The following is an 18,541-nucleotide window of genomic DNA, read 5'->3' as shown; positions in this document are numbered from 1 at the left end:
CCCCCTCCCCCACTAGAAGACCCCGCCTGGGCGCCTGCGCCCCCGGCCCCGGCCCAAAGCCCGCCGCCCGTTGGAGGCCGTTGGCTGGCCTTTGCGCAGCGCGCATCGATTTTGCAGCTGCGGAGTTCACTCTCGCCGCGGTTGCTTCCTTTGGGACCCGCGGCGCCCGGCAGCCAGGCGCAGAGTCCGAGGAGGGGGCAGCGCAGAGTGGACCCGACGCGGCGCCACCGGGCACCTTCCCCGCAGGCGGTGGGTGAACCCTGGGAGCTTGAGTCTGCGGCCCGGCTCTGCGCCGCTCACCTGCCCTCCCGCTCCCGCAAACGCGTGAGATCCCAGCACAGTGTCGGAGCGCACCAGCGCTAGGTGGCCGAGACCGCGGAGGAGGACGGGCCTCCGTCCGGCGGCGCCGGCACGGCAGAGGACACTGTGGCACCGGCGGGGCCGGCAGTTCCAGGGCGGGCACCCCCAGCCACCTGGGGAGTGGGCGAGGGTCCAAGGCCCACTCTCCCCTCGCGCTTTCATCCCCGCGCCCCCACGTCGGGAGGACGGCGGCGCGCACCTTTGAATCATCCATGTAGCGAGGGCTGCGGCTTCCCGGGTCTCAAATGAAGGGGCGGTTCCTGGACCCCTCTTTGCTTTAGAGCCGAGCCGCGCCAATGCCTTTACGCTCTGCGCCTCCTCTCCCCGGACTTTAACACCACGCTGTCCTCCGCCGACCAGGTGACCTTTGGCTCTGAGCCGGATCCGAGAAGAATTCGGTGTCCGCGCGGGACGATGCCTGAGCAGGAAAGACAGATCACAGCCAGAGAAGGGGCCAGTCGGAAAGTGAGTTTTGTTCCCCCGTGCCCGCGCAGCGTGCTCACTCCCACCAGGAGGGCTTTCCTCCCCACGTTCGGCGCTTACTCGCCCCCAGAGGGTGCGCAAGAAAGGCCGAGCCAGACCCCCAGCTCCATGGACGTCTTGGCGTGGGAGAAAAGGACCCTTTAGGAAAAGTGTGCCGTCAACTGATGTTTGGGAACAATGGAAAACCCAGCACCTCAAAATTTATCATTATGCTTTTAAGGGGTCTGATGCTGGAGAGGTAAAGTGAGCGTCGAGTTGCTGTGCGAGAGCCCTAATGGCTCAAAACGATGAAGTTAGTTACCTGGAGAAGTTACTCAGAGCCTGGTGCTTGGACCAGATATGGTATATCGAGGCCCTGGAACTTTTATAACTGTTTTAAATTCATTTTAATTGCACAAGTAATACATTAAGACAGTCTTTTAAAAATGCAAACAGCACAGAAATATTTTGCACGAAAAGCAGATCTATTTTTCAGTCTTTTTCTATTCACGTACATATGTCTTCATTCGGCAAATACTTATTGAGAACTTACAATGTTTCAGGCACACAGTGTTGAAGAGTTGATATAGTGGTTAACAAGACATGTATCTATATGTAATATGCACACATTCAGAGAAATCTTTAGGTTTCGTTTGTGTGAGGTGTTAAAATTTTTGTTTTACCTAAATGAGATCACTGTATGTGTATTCTCTTTTTTCAGTTTAACGATGTATCTTAGAGATTGTTTCACTGTCTAATTCAGTGCAACCTCTGCACAGTTTGGACGCATCATAGTTTATTCATGGTTTCCTAGTGGTGGACGTTCTGTTTGCTACTTTTTTTTCTCTCTGTCTTGCGAGTGAACATCTTTGTACGATTTTTAATGCTGACACTATTTCTTTAGGATAGATACTTATGTCTGGATTGCTGGACAGAACAGTAGGCTGTTTCTTTTCCACAGATTTCTGAAACTAATTCACTGACGTTGCTGGGTGCCCTTTAGTAGTGAATTCATCTAGGCTCCGGTGATACAGAAATGAAAACTAATGGATTAGTGGACAGAGAGAGGCTGGTTAGTAGGTGGTTTGTACGGTATGAGGACTATGCATTTGATAGGAGTATGAAGAAATGTTGGGAGGGGTGTCTTTTACAGAGGAGATTTCAACTTCCTACAATGTCCCCACCTAGAGAAAAAACTCCTTATCCTTCCAAATCAAGCTGAAGACCTGCCACCTCCTTGAAACGTTCTGTAACTGCTCCTGCCCACGTTGACCTGTCTTCTGGAATCCTCTGATAAAAGCATTGACCAACGTTATTGAGCTTACTGTGTGCTGGGCATTGTGTTAGGCACTCATATCCCTCTATGTGCACTCTCGCGTTTAATCCTCACACAAACCCTTTGATGTAGGTATTATATCTTGTTACCAACATTTATTTTGGTATGAACGATGTCTTGATATGCTGCCCAGGCTGGTCTTGAACTCCTGGACCCAAACTGCTTTATTTTCTTCACAATACTTACTAGTACCTGAAATAAAGCTATTGAAGGAAACCAAAACATTTCAACTCAAAACAGACTTAGTGGAAATATTTTGAGATGGCCGTTCAGAGGGCCTACCTATCGTTTATACCAAAAAAAAATTAGCTGGGCATAGTGGTGTGTGCCTGTCGAACCAGCTACTCAGGAGGCTGAGGCAGGAGGATGGCTTGAGCCCAGGAGTTTGAGGCTGCAGTGAGCTGTGATCCCACCACTGCACTTCAGCCTGAGTGATCCAAGATCCTGTCTCAAAAAAAAGAAAAGAAAAGAAAGCAGAGTAAGGGAATAAGATAGGGAATGACATGGGTGGAGAGGGAGATGCTGTTTTAAGTAGGTGGTCAGGGAATGATTTCTCTGGGAAGGTAGGATTTGAGTAGAGACCTGAATGATTCAGATTTCAGAGAAGTATCCTAGGTTGAGAAACCATAAAGTGTGAGAGTCCTAAGGCAGTCATGTGATAAGAAGAAATCTATACTTGGTCTTGTCCCAAGTTCCTGACATAAAGCTCAAACCGTTGTAATTTCCTGAGGGATGGTGATAAGAGCATCTTGTTATTCATAACAAATCTCTTTCACCCCTATCTGAGTTTCTGTTAATGAGAGGGCTCTTGATAGGCCCCTAGATAGCTTCAGGATGGAGGCTGATTGCCAGTCACCAATGGACAATGATCTAATCAGTGATGCCTGCAGAATAGAGCTTTCTTTAAATTTTTATTTATTTATTTGTTTTGAGATGTAGTCTCACTCTGTCACCAGGCTGGAGTGCAGTGGCGGGATCTCGGCTCACTGCAACCTATGCCTCTTGGACTCAAGTGATTCTCCTGTCTCAGCCTCTTGAGTAGCTGGGATTACAGGCTCATGCCACCACACCCAGCTAATTTTTGTATTTTTAGTAGAGACGGGGTTTCACCATGTTGGCCGGGGTGGGGATGGTCTCTATCTCTTGACCTCGTGATCCGCCCACCTCGGCCTCCCAAAGTGTTGGAATTACAGGCGTGAGCCACTGGGCCCGGCCTTTTTTTTAACCAACGCAGTGGATCACAAATAGAGCTTTCTTAAAAACCCTGAATGATGCGTTTTGGAGAGCTTCCTGTTGGTGAACACATCAAGGTGCTGGGAAGATGGTGCCTGGAAAGGACATGGAAACTCCTGGAAACCTCCATTCCCATATGTTGTCCTATCTTTTCCATGTGGTGGTTTCTTAGCTGTATTTTTTATAATAAACTGGTGATAGTAAATAAAGTGCTTTCCTAAGTTCTGCAAGCTGCTCTGGCAAATTACCCAACCTGAGGAGGTGGTTGTAGGAACCTCCTGACTTCACAGTCGGTCAGGAGTATAGATGGCCCAGACCCGGTGACTGGCATGTGAAGTGTGGGCACTCTTGTGGTCTTGTGGGCCTGAGCCCTTACCTGTGGGGTCTGTGCTAACTCCAGATGGTTGGTGTCGGAATTGAATTGAATCGTAGGGCACTCAATTAGTGTCTGGAGAGTGAGCATTGGTTGGTGTGAAGAAAAACCCCACACATTTGGTGTCAGAAGTGTCGTGAGTGGAAACAGTACAGAAGACATGATGTTAGAGTTTGGGGAACAATAAGAAAGCCAGAGTGGCTGGGGCAGAGGGAAGGAGTGGGAGTGATAAAATAGGAGGTCAGAGTTCATCATTGCTTTACAGATGGGGAAACTGAGCCAGGCACAAGTTAAGTAACCTGCCCAATGTACCTTGCTAATAAGAGGCAGATCTAGGATTGAGTCCTAGCCAGGCCTGCCTGACTTTCTCAGTGATTTTTTATTGTCAAAACTTACCTGACACTTGGTCATACCACCTGGTATGATTATTTAATGAATATAGCTTTTATTTGCAACTCTGTGCTTCTTGAAATGGGAACCGGGTTTGTACCCTTTAAAAAACTATTTCCCATAGCACATATAGGTGCACCACAGTTGTTCTTGAATGAATGGATTCTCGACATGATTTCTCCACATTGTTTTCTCTTCAGAGGCCTCTCTGTGGGGCAGCAGTGACCTGGTCATTTAGCCTTCAGTCCACAAACATTATGGAGCACTTTCTGTTTGCCTGGTACTGGGCCAAGCAGGGGGATGCACAGATGAAGAGAGGTCAGCCGCCGTGCTGGATGCATGCTGGGACAGAGCTGTCTACACGGTACAGCACCCACAGAAGGGGCACAAAAATTCCTTCATTGGGAGGTGGTGCTCCAGTGGGTCTTTCAGGAAGAGCAGGCATTGACTGGGCACACAGGAGCATGGAGGGAAGGGCATTGAAGGCAGAGACCAGCATGTGTAAAGGTCCAGAGGACTGGAAATGAAAAGAGGCATTTAGGGGACTGTGAGGGGTGTGGCAAGAATGGAAGAGTGGAAGGCTGGAAGGTCTGTGGAAGACCCTGTTTATCAGGCTAGGAGTTTGGACTTTACCCTCCAGGAAAACAGCGTTAAGTCACTCCTGTAAGGCAGAGGGTGAACTGAGCAGGGAGCTGCGGGAGACCAGCTAGAGACTGTTGGAAATGATTGTCCCCATCCAGACCAAAGGTGGCTGAAAAGCCTGAAAAAGAATTGTAAGTTGGGTCTTCTACCCTTATTCTCTATGGAATTGTCTTCTTGGTAGAGAAACTAGGCTGTTCAAACTCAACTGTCCTGAGTATTAGAGGCCAGTGGTCGTTTTAGCAGCAACAGAGTGCAGTTGGTACCTACGGAGCAGGGTAATAAACTAAGCAAGTGACAGAGATGGATTTTAAGTGCTTCTCTACCTGACACACATTTTCTTGTCAATGGGAGGGATGGAGATGGCCCAGTAACATGAACACTGCTCACTGATGCCATAGCATAGATATCAAGGAAGTATCCATGTTCAGAGCTGAAAGCCCCGAACAGAGATTTACCCACGAATTTATTAACAGCAAGCCAGTCATTAGCATTGTTTCTATAGATATTCATTAACTAAAAGTATCCCTTATGGGAAACGAAGGGATGGGCCAAAATAAAGGGGTGGGTCTGGCTAGTTATCTGATGCAGGAACATGCTCTTAAGGCACAGATCGCTCATGCTATTTGTGGTTTAAGAACACCTTTAAGCAGTTTTCTGCCCTGGGCTGGCCAGGTGTTCCTTGCCTTCATTCCAGTAAACCCACAACCTTCCAGCGTGGGTGTTACGGCCATCATGAACATGTCACAGTGCTGCAGAGATTTTGTTTATGGTCAGTTTTGGGGCCAGTTTATGGCCAGATTTTGGGGGGCCTGTTCCCAACAGAGGCACAAAGGGACTAAGATAGAAATTGGTACCAAGAAGTGGAGTGTGGTATAATAGATCCCTGAAAATGGGGAGTTGGCTTTGGAACTGGGTAAAGGGTAGAGGCTGGATGAGTTTGGAGGTACATGCTGGAAAAAGCCTAGATAGTTATGAACTAAGCATTAAGGATTATTTTGGTGAGGGCTCAGAAGAACAGAGCTGTAGACAGAACCTGAATCTTCTTAGAGATTACTTAAGTGGTCATGATCAGAATGTTGGTGGAGGTTTGGACAGCAAAGGTCACTTTGATGAGGTCTTAGACAGAAATGAGCAATATTTTATTGGGAACTAGAGAAAAGCCCGTTCTGTTTTTATTTATAAAATGGCAGAGAACGTGGATCAGTTGTGTCTGTGCCCTAATGCTTTGTGGAGGATAGATGATAAACTAGATGAAGAGTGATGAACTAGGATATTTGGTGGAAGAAATCTCTAAGCAGAGTGTGCAGGGTGCTGCATGGCTTCTCTTGATTGCTTATAAGAAAATGCAAGAAGAAAACAAATTAAAGACAGAAATTATAATCAAAAGGGAAGCAGAACTTCGAAAGATTTGGAAAATTTTCAGCCTGGCTAGATCATAAAGAATAAAAAGGCTGCTGGGAAGAATGACCTTAAAGGGATTTGGGAGGTCTTTGGGACTGCTCCTCCTGTCACAGGCCCAGAGTGCCTGGACCATGAGGGCAGGAGGGAGAGGACCTTACCCCGCCAGTAGGGCTATGGGTCTAGTTGCCCAGGGCCACCTCGAGCCTCTGCTTCCTGCATTCTGCAGTGCTTCTTGGCCACTCCAGCTGTGGCTCAGGTGTGGCTTGGGCTGCTGCTCTGGAAGGTGCAGGCTATAAACCTTGGTGTCCATGTGGTGCTAACTGCAGCTGAGCAGAGTTTAAGAGCTGTGGAGTGTGGCTACTTTCATCTAGATTTCCGAGGATGTCTTGGAGAACCCGGGGCCCAGGCAGAAAACGTCTATGGGGAAGAGCCACCACAGAATGCCCCCACTAGGGCAGTACCATCAGAGTCATGAATTGGGCAGTGCCAGACTACACAGTTCAGGGCTCCATTTAGGGGGAATGAGGGAAAGACTTTTATAAAGTGTTCAGGGAAGCAAAACAAAGAGAATAATTGATTGGTTAAAGTAGAAAGGCCTGGTTATAAGCTCTCATGAGATTGGAGAAAAAAAATAAAAATAAGGAATAAAAAAGACCCTAGTTAGAGTTTAGTTGGTGGTTCCTGATTGATGAAGTCTCTAGTTAGAGATAGTTAATGGATTCTGATTGGTTAAGCTTAAGCTTTGTTTTACTGTTTATATTGAGTTGGGTTTGGTTTGCTTACATAGGAACCTGAAGTGTTGGAGTCATCTCAGCCTAATTGCTTCCTGATTAATGATTTTTTAACACAAGTTAGGATGCAACTCTATCTTCCTGATACCTCATGGCCTAAGACAGCTTTTGGTGCTGCAGCCGTGTATTTCAAGTTGCACATAGCTGAAATAAGGGAAAGGCAAGGATAATCCCGCTCTCTCTCTCTCTCTCTCTCTCTCTTTTTTTTTTGAGACAGAGTCTTGCTCTGTCAGCCAGGCTGGAGTGCAGTGGCACGATTTTGGCTCACTGCAACCTCCCTCTGCTGGGCTCAAGCAACTCTCCTGCCTCAGCCTCCCGAGTAGCTGGGTTTACAGGCATGTGCCACCATGCCCGGCTAATTTTTGTATTTTTTTTAGTAGAGACGGGGTTTCACCATGTTGGCCAGGCTGGTCTTGAACTCCTGACCTCAGGTAATCCGCCCCCCTTGGCCTCCCAAAGTGCTGGGATTACAGGCGTGAGCCACCGCGCCCGGCCAGTCCTGCTGTCTTTTAAGGAGCCTGCTTAGGAGCCCTGACAAACAACTTTGCCTTATATTCCTTTGGCTAGAACTTTGGCCAGTTTTTAACATCTTAAAATGGGAAGATTTTACTGTGTAAAACTCCAGCTATCCACCTTCTCTTGGAAGCTCTGGTGACACCAGACCTTTTGACAACACTTGGCTGGAGCTGAGGAACAGCTGCCTCCTCCAGGTGGGGCATGAGCTCCTCCTGTGGCCGCAAGCCCCACATGGCCTGTTCTGCTCATTTAAGTCACTGCCTACTTGTGACAGTACAGGCAAACCTTTGCTTTATTGCCCTTTTGCAGATGCTGTATTTTTTTTTTTTTTTAACCAGTTGAAGGTTTGTGGCAACCCTGCACTGAGCAAGTCTACTGATGCCATTTGTGTAACAGCATATACTCACTTCATGCCACATTTTGGTAATTCTCACAATATTTCAGATTTTTCATTATTATTATATCTGTTATGGTGATCTGTGATCACTGCTCTTTGATGCTACTGTTATAATTATCTTGGGGCCTGTGTAAGATGGCAAAGTTAATCTATAAATGTGTACATTCGGACTGCTCCACTGACTCCAGCAGCTCCTGTTTCTGTCTCTCCCTCTCTCTCAGGTCTCCCTATTTCCTAAGACACAACAATATTAAAATTAGGCCAATTAATAACCCTACAATGGATTCTAAGTGTTCAAGTGAAAGAGTCCACTCCTTTTAAATCAAAAGCTAGAAATGATTAAGCTTAGTGAGGAAGGCTTGTCAAAAGCTGAGATAGGCTGAAACCTAGGCCTCTGGTGCCAAACAGTTAGCAAAGTTGTTAATGCAAAGGTAAAGTCCTTGAAGGAAAGTAAGTACTACTCTAGTGAACACATAAATGATAAGAAAGCAAAACAGCCTTACTGCTGATATGGAGAAAGTTTTAGTGATTTGAACGTAAGATCAAACCAGACACAACATTCTCTTAAGTCAAAGCCTAGTCCAGAGCAAGGTCCTCAGCGTTGAAGCAAGGCCTTCCACTAGCAGAAAGACCATGACTTAACTGACAGCTCAGATGATTGTTAGCATTTTTTTGCCATAACATATTTTAAAATTAAGGTATATGTATTTTTTTAGGCGTAATGCTATTGCACACTTAATAGACTATAGTGTAAACATAACTTTTATATGCACAAGGAAACCAAAACCTTTGTGTCCCTCACGTTATTAGGATATTTGCTTTATTGCGATGATCTAGAACCAAACCCGTGGTATCTCTGAGAGATGCCTGTATTTGAGCTTAGATCCCTGGCTTGAAGGGATAAATGAATGAGTAAGTGAGGGAGGAGGGAGCCAGCTTTTGCATGAAGCTCGCTCCCTCCCTCCCTCCCTCCCTCCCTCTCTTCCTTTGTTCCCCCTCCCCTCCCCTCCCCTCCCTTCTGCTCTCCGACCCTCCCCTCCTGTCCCTTCCCCCTCCCCTCCCCCCTTCCCTCTCCTCTCCTCCCCTTCCCTCCCCTCCTCTCCACTCCCCTCCACTCCCCTCCCTGCCCCTCTTGTTTCACAGGTTCTCTGTTGCCCAGGTTGGAATGCAGTGGCAGGCTCACTGCAGCCTGGATCTCCTCAGGCTCAGGTGATCCTATCACCTCAACTTCTCGAGTAGTTGGGACTGCAGGCATGTGCCACCATGCCCAGATAATTAAAAAAAATTTTTTTTTTGTAGAGACACAGTTTCACCATGTTGCGCAAGCTGGTCTTAAACTCCTGGGCTCAAGTGATCCTCCCATTTCAGCCTCTCAAAGTGCTAGGATTACAGGCGTTAGTCCCCACGCCTGACCCTGAATGTTGAGTATTGTTTGAAAGTTTAGCAGTCTTTTTACAGCAAGCACATTTGTAAGTTGTTTTTGCTTGGCATTCTTTGTCATTCATTCAACAAATATTTATTGAGAAATTCTTTAAGTGTCAAGCACTGTTTTAGACCTTGGAATAAAGCAGTGACTGAACAAAATAGATGTGAAGAGGCTGTGTGTGGTGGTTCAGACCTGTAATCCCAGCACTTTGGGAGGCCAAAGTAGGCGGATTGCTTGAGCTCAGGAGTTCGAGGCCAGCCTGGATAACATAGTGAAACCCCTGTCTCTACTAAATAAATAAATAAATAAGCAAGCTGGGCATGGTGGCACACACCTGTAACCCCAGGTACTTGGGAGGCTGAGGTGGGAGGATCACTTGAGCCAGGGAGGCGGAGGCTGCAGTGAGCCAAGATCATGCCACTGCACTCCAGCTTGGGTGACAGAGTGAAACCCTGTCCTTAAAAAAAAAAAATGTGAAGGATTCCTGCACTTGTGAAACTTATATCCTAACTGGGGAGATAGTTGTTAAAAAGAGTAAGTAAAAGATGTATTATTGCATTTGGTGGTGATTGAGAATTCTTGAGAAAAATAAGACAGGGAAGGATGATAGGGAATTGGGAGTGTACAAAATTTAGATAGGGTCATTTGGGGGAAATCACTGAGAAGTTGACGTTTGAGCAAAGATCTCATGGAGGTGAGGAAGTGAGCCCTTTGGATATGAGATGTTGGAGGGAGGTATTTCTAAGCTAGTAGAAAGTTCTGGAGGCTCTTCTTACCTAAGGAACAGCAAGATCAGAATGATTGTTTCAGAATGAGTAAGGGGCCAGGCGTGTGAGGATAAGTTGGAAAGTAATGGGAGGGCTGCAACTGTATAGTCTAACAGGTCATCATTGTAAGGATTTTAGGTTTTATTAAGCACATGGGAACCCCCTGGAGGCATTTTAGAGGAATGACATCTTGTGACTTCCCCTTAAAGGCATTCTGACTTTTGTGTTGAGAATAGACTTTAGGGGCTAAGAGCAGAAGCCAGGAGGTCACTTAGGAGATTCTAAGCAATAGTGCAGGTGAGATGAGCTGGTGGCTTGGACCAGGGTTGTTGTGGATGTGTTGAAGTCATTGGATACTGGATGCATTTTGATGGTGGAACTAACAGGATTTGCTAAACATTTACATGTGGGTTTGAAAGAAGAAGATGATTCTTTTTTACTTCTTAATTTTAAATTCATTTTAATTATTATTTTTGAGACAGAATCTCACACTGTCACCCAGGGTAGAGTGCAGTGGTCCAATCACAGATCGCTGCAACCTCCACCTCCTGGGCTCAAGTGATCCTCCCACCTCAGCCTTCTGAGTAGCTGGGACTACAAGTGTGCACCACCATGCCCGGCTAATTTTTTATTTTTTGAAGAGATGGTATCTCACTATGTTGCCCAAGCTGGTCTGAAACATCTGGGCTCAAGCGGTCCTCCTGTGCCTGAATGAGATTATTCTTATCAAAGAGGAATCCAGGATTTTTTCCTGGGCAAGTGTAAGGAAGGACTTGTATTTACTAAGGTGGGGAAGACTGTGGGAGCAGCAGGGGAAGGGCAGAATATTGAGAGCTCTGTTGTAGACAAGTTAAGTTTGCGATGCATATGAAACACCGAGGAGATGGTGATGAGGCATTTGGGTCTGTAAATGTAGAGTTGGGAATTGTAGGCTATAGGTGGTGATATAGTCTGAATGTTAATGTCCCTGCCAAATTCATATGTTGGAACCTAACCCCCAAGGTGGTGGTATTAGGAGGTGAGGACTTTAGGAGGTGATTTGGCCATGAGGGCTCTGCCTTCTCGAATGGGATTAGTGCCCTTACAAAAGAGGCTTGAGGGAGGCACTTTGCTCTTCTGCCATTTGAGGATGCAGCAGCAAGGCACCATCTATGAAGCAAAGAACAGCCTTCACTGGACACTGAATCTGCTGGCTCCTTGATCTGGGACTTCCCAGGCTCCTGAACTGTGAGCAATAAATTTTTGTTGTTTATAAATTACCCAGTCTAAGGTATTTTGTGATAGCAGCCTGAGTGAGCTAAGAAAGGTATACTTCTCCTGGCCTGGATGAGTGCACAAGGAATGAGTAGAGATGGAAAAGAGGTCCAAGGGCTGAGCTGAGGGCCACTGCAGCACTTGGAGGTTTGGGGACTTGGAGGCTCTGGCGAAAGACTCTGAGTAGGAGCTGTTGGTGGGTAGGATAGGAGGAAAATCAGGAGGGTGGGGCAACTTGGAGGCTGAGCTTGGAGACAAGGACTGGTCACCTTGGGCAATGCGAGTGTCACTGGCTGAGAGTAAGGATGGGGGTGGGCACTGGGGACCTGAGGAGCCGGAGAGGGGATAGGACCACTGTCTCAGAGAGTGAAGGGTAAGTGGACTAGGGGGTAGTTGGACTGCCAGGTGGCAGCACAGGTCCTCCCGCAGTTAGTGGTGCTGAATCAGAGTGCGGCCAGCCAGCTGGATGTGTGTTCTGTCTCATTCTTGTTGAGCTGCTAGAGGACAGGCGTGAAGCCAAGTGGAACTGAGAATAAAGCAGTGTTGGAGTTTTGCAGGTAGGTGCCAGATGATGAGGGCAGCCAGTGAAGTCGAAGGTGCATGGAATGAGCTGTGAAATGGAAACATTGGCTTTTACTTTTCGATAATCCCATTGTTTCTCTTTTTGGCCATCCCATCTCTTCATAATTTAGAACTGTCGTAATCATTTTTCACTCCAGACTGTTCAGCCAAGTGCAGTTTATTTAAGAGCACTCCTTCAGTGAGCTTACTTAGGTATGTGTTTGTTTGTGCCTGTCTCCTGTTAATAAGCTGATATGAAAGTCCTGCTGAGCTAGTTGTTTCAGTCTTGGAGATCAGCAGCGGTATGGGGAGGAGAAGCCAAGCCTCTGTTAAAGCCCACCAGTCCTTCCCTCCCCCGCTCCCAGCACCTAGTGTTTGAGGAATTCAGACTTGAATACTGCTCTTTACTACTGTTCTTCTCTCCTAACTTGCCAGTAAACTTCCAAGGGCAGTATGTGCCTTGTGCTTCTCTCCTGGTCTTCTGTTGTGCATACACTTAAATACTTGGCTCTCAGGCTGTGAATAATCTGCATTGGTTAACACTCCCCTCTGTTCTGAAGGCTGGGCTGCTGGAGCTCTGACTGTTGGTGGCTGTGCTGTTTGCAGTGCTCATGTTCTCTTCTTGGGAACCCAGCATATGCAGCTTTAATGTCAGGCTCTGCCCTCCTGTCCTGTCACAGGATCCGGGACTCCTCTCCCCATCTTGGGAGGGCTGGCCTAGGGATTTCGTCTGGGAAGCCCTGCCCAGTGTGAGCCTCTAGCTGGACTGAGCAGGTAATGTTTGTGAGTGCCGAAATATTTTAACCAGATGTCCCTCCTCCAAAGAGCCCTTTGTCCTAGAGGTTCATGGAAACATGAGCTGCCCATCTGCCTTTGGGCCCAGGCTTCTCAGGTTGCAACAAGATTGTTTAGGACACCAAAGAGATATTTATTTTTATAAAGGAAAGATCCACAGACTGGGAAGGCGAATAGGAGGTAAAGAAGATGAATTTTCTTCTGGAAAATGGCTCGTGAAATTTGTACATATGGAAGACAGAATAATCTAGGGCAAGGAAACCCTCGAAGACCTAGAAGGAATATGTGAAGGACTGATAGAGTTTGCCCTTGCATTGTGGTAAGGGAGACAAAAAGTACCATGAAATTCTAGGTAGAAAGCACATTCTGAGCCGTATATAATTCAACTCGTTTATTTAAATATGGTTAAATATACTTATTCAAATGTAAATATGTAAATATTTAACTGCTTAAATATACTTATTTAATGTCTGATATTGTTCATCACCATGTTAGGTCTGTGGGCAGCTAAGATATGAGATCCTTGTGTTCCAGGATCTGACCACGTTTCCCAAAGTGAGCACATGCCCATAGGCATCAGTAACAAGTGTGGACTGAGCTGACTGCAGCCTCGGTGGACAGAGAAGACTTGTCCTCCAGCAGTGTTACAGGCTGACCACCTGCTGGCACCCTGATGTTGACATTAGTGATGCTGGAATTCAGATAAGGCAGAGAGCCGCTAGCAAGATTCCACACAGAGGCAGGACTTGAAGGATAAGAAGGGGAGGAGCAGGGAAGCCAGGGTCAGGTGTGAGGAAGGGGGAAGGTGCTAGAAAGAGGAGTTTGGACTTAATGCTGTAGCCTAGGAAGGTGGCCCATGCCTTGGCCGTTCCACAGGTCCCTTAGATTCTATGGGAGCAAAGGAGAAGCCGCTGTGTTTACCCCAGACTTGCCTTCTTCCCACCCTCCCCGCTCATCTTGGTATACTCATCACCATGTGCCCAGTCTGTGAAACTGGAAACGGCATTGTCATCCTCAGGCCCCCACTTTTTGTCACCTGCTGTGATCCAGCAGTCACTGAGTTGGGAGGCCTCCTCGTTTGTTTAATCATATTCTACTATTAAATTTCCTGCCCCTTGTAATCGCTCCTCTCCTGGGTCTTCATTCTTGTTTCTGCCCAAACTGTTTCCAGATCACAAATATGATTCTGTGAGTTCTCTGCTCAGAAACTCCTGGTGATTCTACACCACCCACAGGAAAAAGTCTAGACTCTGCCCTTTCTAACCTGGCCCCAGCCCTTTTTTCTGGCTGTCTTCTGGGTGTGAGCCACCATCTAGAATGGTTTGAATGGTGAAGTATTTCAATTTCATGGAGCTAACAGGATAGATTATTTAAAAGCATGTGGGACATATGATCCCAACATATTTTCCTTATTAGCTATTCATAGGCACAGCACAGAAGAAGCATTTATATTTACAATGATCTCATGTCACCAAGGAAAAGTTAAAATATGTTCAATAACTCGTTTTAAAAGGCAGCAGAAAGGTAGATGTCACCTTTGGGGAAGATTTTCACCCAGAATGACAAAATTTTTTAAAAATCGAATGCTTAAAGCGATAAGCTTCAGTTACCTGGAAAATCTACTTCTGATGCCCCATAAATGAAATGTCAGATGGTCAGCAGGGCATGTGGGGCTCCTGATAGATCCTATCAGGAAGGGAGAGACATAGATAAGCAAGACCTGAAGAATCACTGGAAAGCAATCACAGATGCACCTGATGTATTTACATGGGCTCCCATAGAGGCAGCGGCACAGCCCCGCAGTGCTGGCCTCTGGCAGGGAGGCTAGGGTTGGGGCCCAAGGCCTTTAGCATCAAATATACCTTTCCTTTGATGAAAATGGGTTTGAATGATATTTCTTGGAAATTGAGGCAGATTCTTTGTTTTTTGACTGAGCACTTAGAAGATAAGAAACAAACCCAGACACATTTTGGAGGAGTTGGTTGCTCAGCGTGTGCTTTAGAAGTGATAGCAACCGCCACAAGTGTAGTAAGAAGCAGCAGGATAAAGCAGCCACGAAGGGGCTTCGTGCATGGACCAGCCTTGGGGTTGCCTTTCCTCAAAGAGAACAGATCTCTCAGTCAGGAGTTCTTGGGGCAGGGATGACAGTGTTAATGGGGGAGGAAGAGTCACTGTGGGCAACCTATGAGGAGGCAGCCTTCAGTGACCTTGGGCATGTGTTCTGAGTGCCCTCATTGGGTGCAACGTTAGTGACCCCCTGCTGGTACATTCTGCTGTGAAGAATAACACGGAGAGACAGAGTGATCATTTTACCCTGAATTCATTTCCACACTCACTTGCAGCAGGAGGTACGGCTGGGATTAGTGGCTGTGGTGGAGCTGTTCCTGCCATGGGGGATGTGGTCTCTCCTTCTGGTCCCCGAGTGGTGGGGTGGGAATGGAAGCAGCACTGCCCGACAGAGCAGGCTGCTGCTGGAATTACCACAGTGTCGTGTGTCTCCTCCTATTAATCCCCATATGGAACAGCAGGTAGCCTGAGAAGCCTGAATTGTGCCTTAGTTCCTGGCCGTGGTGCTGCTTAAACAGATGAGCCTTGTTAGCCAGTCAGTTTGTGCAGTCAGTTCTTACTGAAGTCAAGCCTTTGGTCCAAGGGAAAACAAAGCTAGAGGAAACATGGAACTTTCTTACACCTTCTTGAAAATGCAAGTCATGTTGCCTAGGAAATACTTCTCTCACCAAGTATTCTGCACCCTGCCAACATTGGAGCTGTGGAAGAGGCAGCTGAAGCAATTCCAAGAAAGTGCCAACAGTTTGGTAATAAAAGGAAGTGGCATATCTCTCCTGCCTCTAGACTGGGTTTCTAGGAGTGCACATGGCCAAAAGGAAACTGCTGCACTCTGGCAAGTGATTACATGCTGCGCTCATGGACACCTTGGCCGGGTGTCCAGTCTGCGCTGGGTGAGGGTGTGCATGGGCCGTGTGCAAAGATCTGCAGTGCTGCACGCAGTGTGTTGAGTGAGAGGGTGCCAAGTGCTGGGACGGGTGTAGATAAACAAAACCAAATAGGTGCAGTACTGTGCAGCCTGCCCAAGTTCCCAAAGCTTGCTGCCAGACTGAAGACTGCCGGCAGCCTCTCCTGGGCTGAGTCAGGAGTAGAAGGGTGTCTTCCCCTTGCTAATTAGGAGGACACTTCTAAAGCATTTCTCTCTAACACAACCAAATAGTCTGCTGAAGGTGAACTGCTTTAGTGAGGAGGGAAGGCATGGCCGTGGACTCAGCGATGCAGAAAGCCAGGGGTGATGTGCCCCAGAGCCCCGAGCAGTCCTTCTTGACAACTCTGAGTGACCCACATGTGACCCTGCTGTCTGTCCACAAGCAGTGGTCCTTTAGGAAGAGCCCTGGGGTTGGGCACTCAGCCAGGCCAGTGTCTACCGTGGAGGAAGGCATTCCACCGTCAGAGGAAGGAGAATTTCCACAGACCGTTTTGAATGGAACCCAGGAAATGAGTTCCAATCAGGTCAGTGCAATTGCAGATGGGCTAAAAAGCCTGGAAGGGCTTGGACCCATTTTAAAGATGGGAGGTTTCTCTCCATGTGTCTTGTGTGAGGTATTGGGGAGAGGTCTGGGGAGCGGAATGAGAGTGAATGTAGCACCTGGCAGGAGTCAAGGTGATTAATTACACCATGGCTTGGAAGTTTGGGTTTTGTTGCTTTTTATTTTCAGAATATTTTGTAAGCCTCTATGAAGCAAAAGTTTTCCACAATGCAAGTCAAACAAAAATGAATCCTTCCTTCTTTTTACTAATATGTTTTATAGTGTATACCTTATTTTGTTAATCTGTACATTTTAATTAAACATTTTGAAAATGCTGCAAAATGAAGTTCCTTTTCTTAAGCAAATTAAAGTTTTGTTACTCCAAAGGTTAGGTCACGTCCAAAAGTAAGGCAGTATAACGTTTTGTAAAAATGGTGCCTTTTAGTAGCATTTCTGAGCAGACTGGTGGTGTATACAGGGTCTTTTTCATTGACCTGATCAGATGAAAATAAAAAACGACTTTTGAAGGCATTTACTAATTAGATACAAAGGAAGGTTTCATAAGTACTTTGCTTCCTCTAAGACTTATTTTTATGCTGTTCGTTGGTTAAAGTCCCAAAGACTAAAGGAAATTTTGTGAAAAGAACTTTCGAATGTACTATGCAAGAGATTTACATACGTTGAAATCACGGGGTACTTGGATATTGAAGACAGAAACTCCTTTTGAGTATTTAAAGATTCTGCATTTTGCTATCAGGTTTTTAACCAAGGATATAACTATGCTCAGAGGTATTTATTTTAAAATATTAAAAGTGTTTTTTGGTGTTCTGAATTTGTGGAAATTTCCAAGAGACTCCTTTAAAGTTTCTTCCCAGGCAAATTTAAAAATAGGAAATGTAGAATTATTCAGTGGCTGCCAGTTTGGGTAGCTTCTACACAGAGGTTTGAGTGGTTTTGGGGGAGGGAAGTGAGGTGATAGATACAATTTTAATTACTTTGTTTTCTAAAGTAGTTTTATAAATTTCACTTTATGTCTCTTAAAACTGTATTAAGCCAGTAGCTAAACTAATGTGTTAAATCACTTAGAATTTTAAAGAGTGACAGAGCATTTAATCTTTTAATCAGGCTTTTCATATGTTGCCAGTTTATACAATATACGGTGAACATTTATACTTTTAGCCATGTGTTTAAAATAGTGAAATATTACATATTTTGGGGTGCAAATGCTTGAGGCATTTTTAAAAAATGTCCAAACTATTACTTTACAATTTCCAGCCTATATCTGAAGTTTTGAGATATGACATGTGCTACTGATTTTTAAGGCCAGCACCAATCTGTGACTAGCGGGGCAACCTGAAGCCGACTAGGGGAGCCTCTTCAGAAAGGAGGGCTGAGGAAGAGGCCTTGGTGGAGGGGATCTGAGTGCAGATCCATCACAGGTTGTGGGACCTGGGCAGGTGAGTTTTGGACACTCCTTTAGATTCTTCATTGAAAAGCGGATGATAAATACTGCCTCATACGATTGTGAAAGCACTTTGTAGATTATCATACAAATGCAGAGTAGTGTTACTTCTGCCAAAATTATGCTTTTTCAGAAGAATTTCCAACTCTGAGATGTGTTTGATACGTTGTCTGAATGTCTGGATAGGACTGTGATAACCCAGTAATCTATCTGAGCACAGTTGCAACTCTGTTTTTCCTTTTTTTTTCTAAATTTTTTATTTTGGGACATGGTCTCTTGCTGATGCCGAGGCTGGAGTGCAGTGGCATGATCATGGCTCGTAGCCCCTCAACCTCCCAGGTTCAAATGACCTTTCTGCCTCAGCCCCCCGAATAGCTGCCACCACAGGCGCACGCCACCATGTCCATTTTCTCTTTTTATTTGTAGAGATGTGGTCTCCCTATGTTGCCCAGGCTGGTCTCAAACTCCTGGGCTCAAATGATCCTCCTGCTCCTCCCTCCCAAAGTGCTGGGATTATAGATGTGAGCCACTGTGCCTGGCAGCTCTATTTTTTCTAAAGCTCTGATTATAAAAGTAACATATACTCTATATAAAAAACAAATTTACTATGGAACGAGAATACAAAAAAGTATAAAGAAAAAGCAGTCATTCTCCTAACAAATATGAATGTGTATATGTATATGTGAGTATGTTTATGTGTACATAATGTATATTTTTAAAATAAATATGGGATCAAATTATACGTACTATCTTATACTTTGCATTTCTTACTGAATATTTTGTGGACATTTCTATATGTCAATATATATGTACATCTGTATTATCTTTTTTATTTTTTTTTT

The 18,541-nt window shown here is 45.8% G+C and overlaps 1 protein-coding gene across 1 annotated transcript in view; it reads left to right on the top strand.

Annotated features, from left to right (window-relative positions):
* The first annotated feature begins 53 nt into the window (after positions 1–53).
* ATP7B (ATPase copper transporting beta) overlaps positions 54–18,541 on the top strand; it is a 78,238-nt gene continuing 59,750 nt past the window's right edge. The window contains exon 1 of the mRNA XM_030813435.1: positions 54–825. Coding sequence (XP_030669295.1) covers positions 775–825 — 51 coding nt within the window. The 5' untranslated portion in view covers positions 54–774. The remainder of the gene's footprint in view (positions 826–18,541) is intronic.

This window comes from Nomascus leucogenys, chromosome 5, assembly GCF_006542625.1.
Source record: "Nomascus leucogenys isolate Asia chromosome 5, Asia_NLE_v1, whole genome shotgun sequence".
In the NCBI taxonomy this organism is placed as follows: Eukaryota; Metazoa; Chordata; class Mammalia; order Primates; family Hylobatidae; genus Nomascus; species Nomascus leucogenys.
Note: the sequence above shows the minus strand (reverse complement) of the source record. Positions and strands in the feature narration are given on the sequence as shown.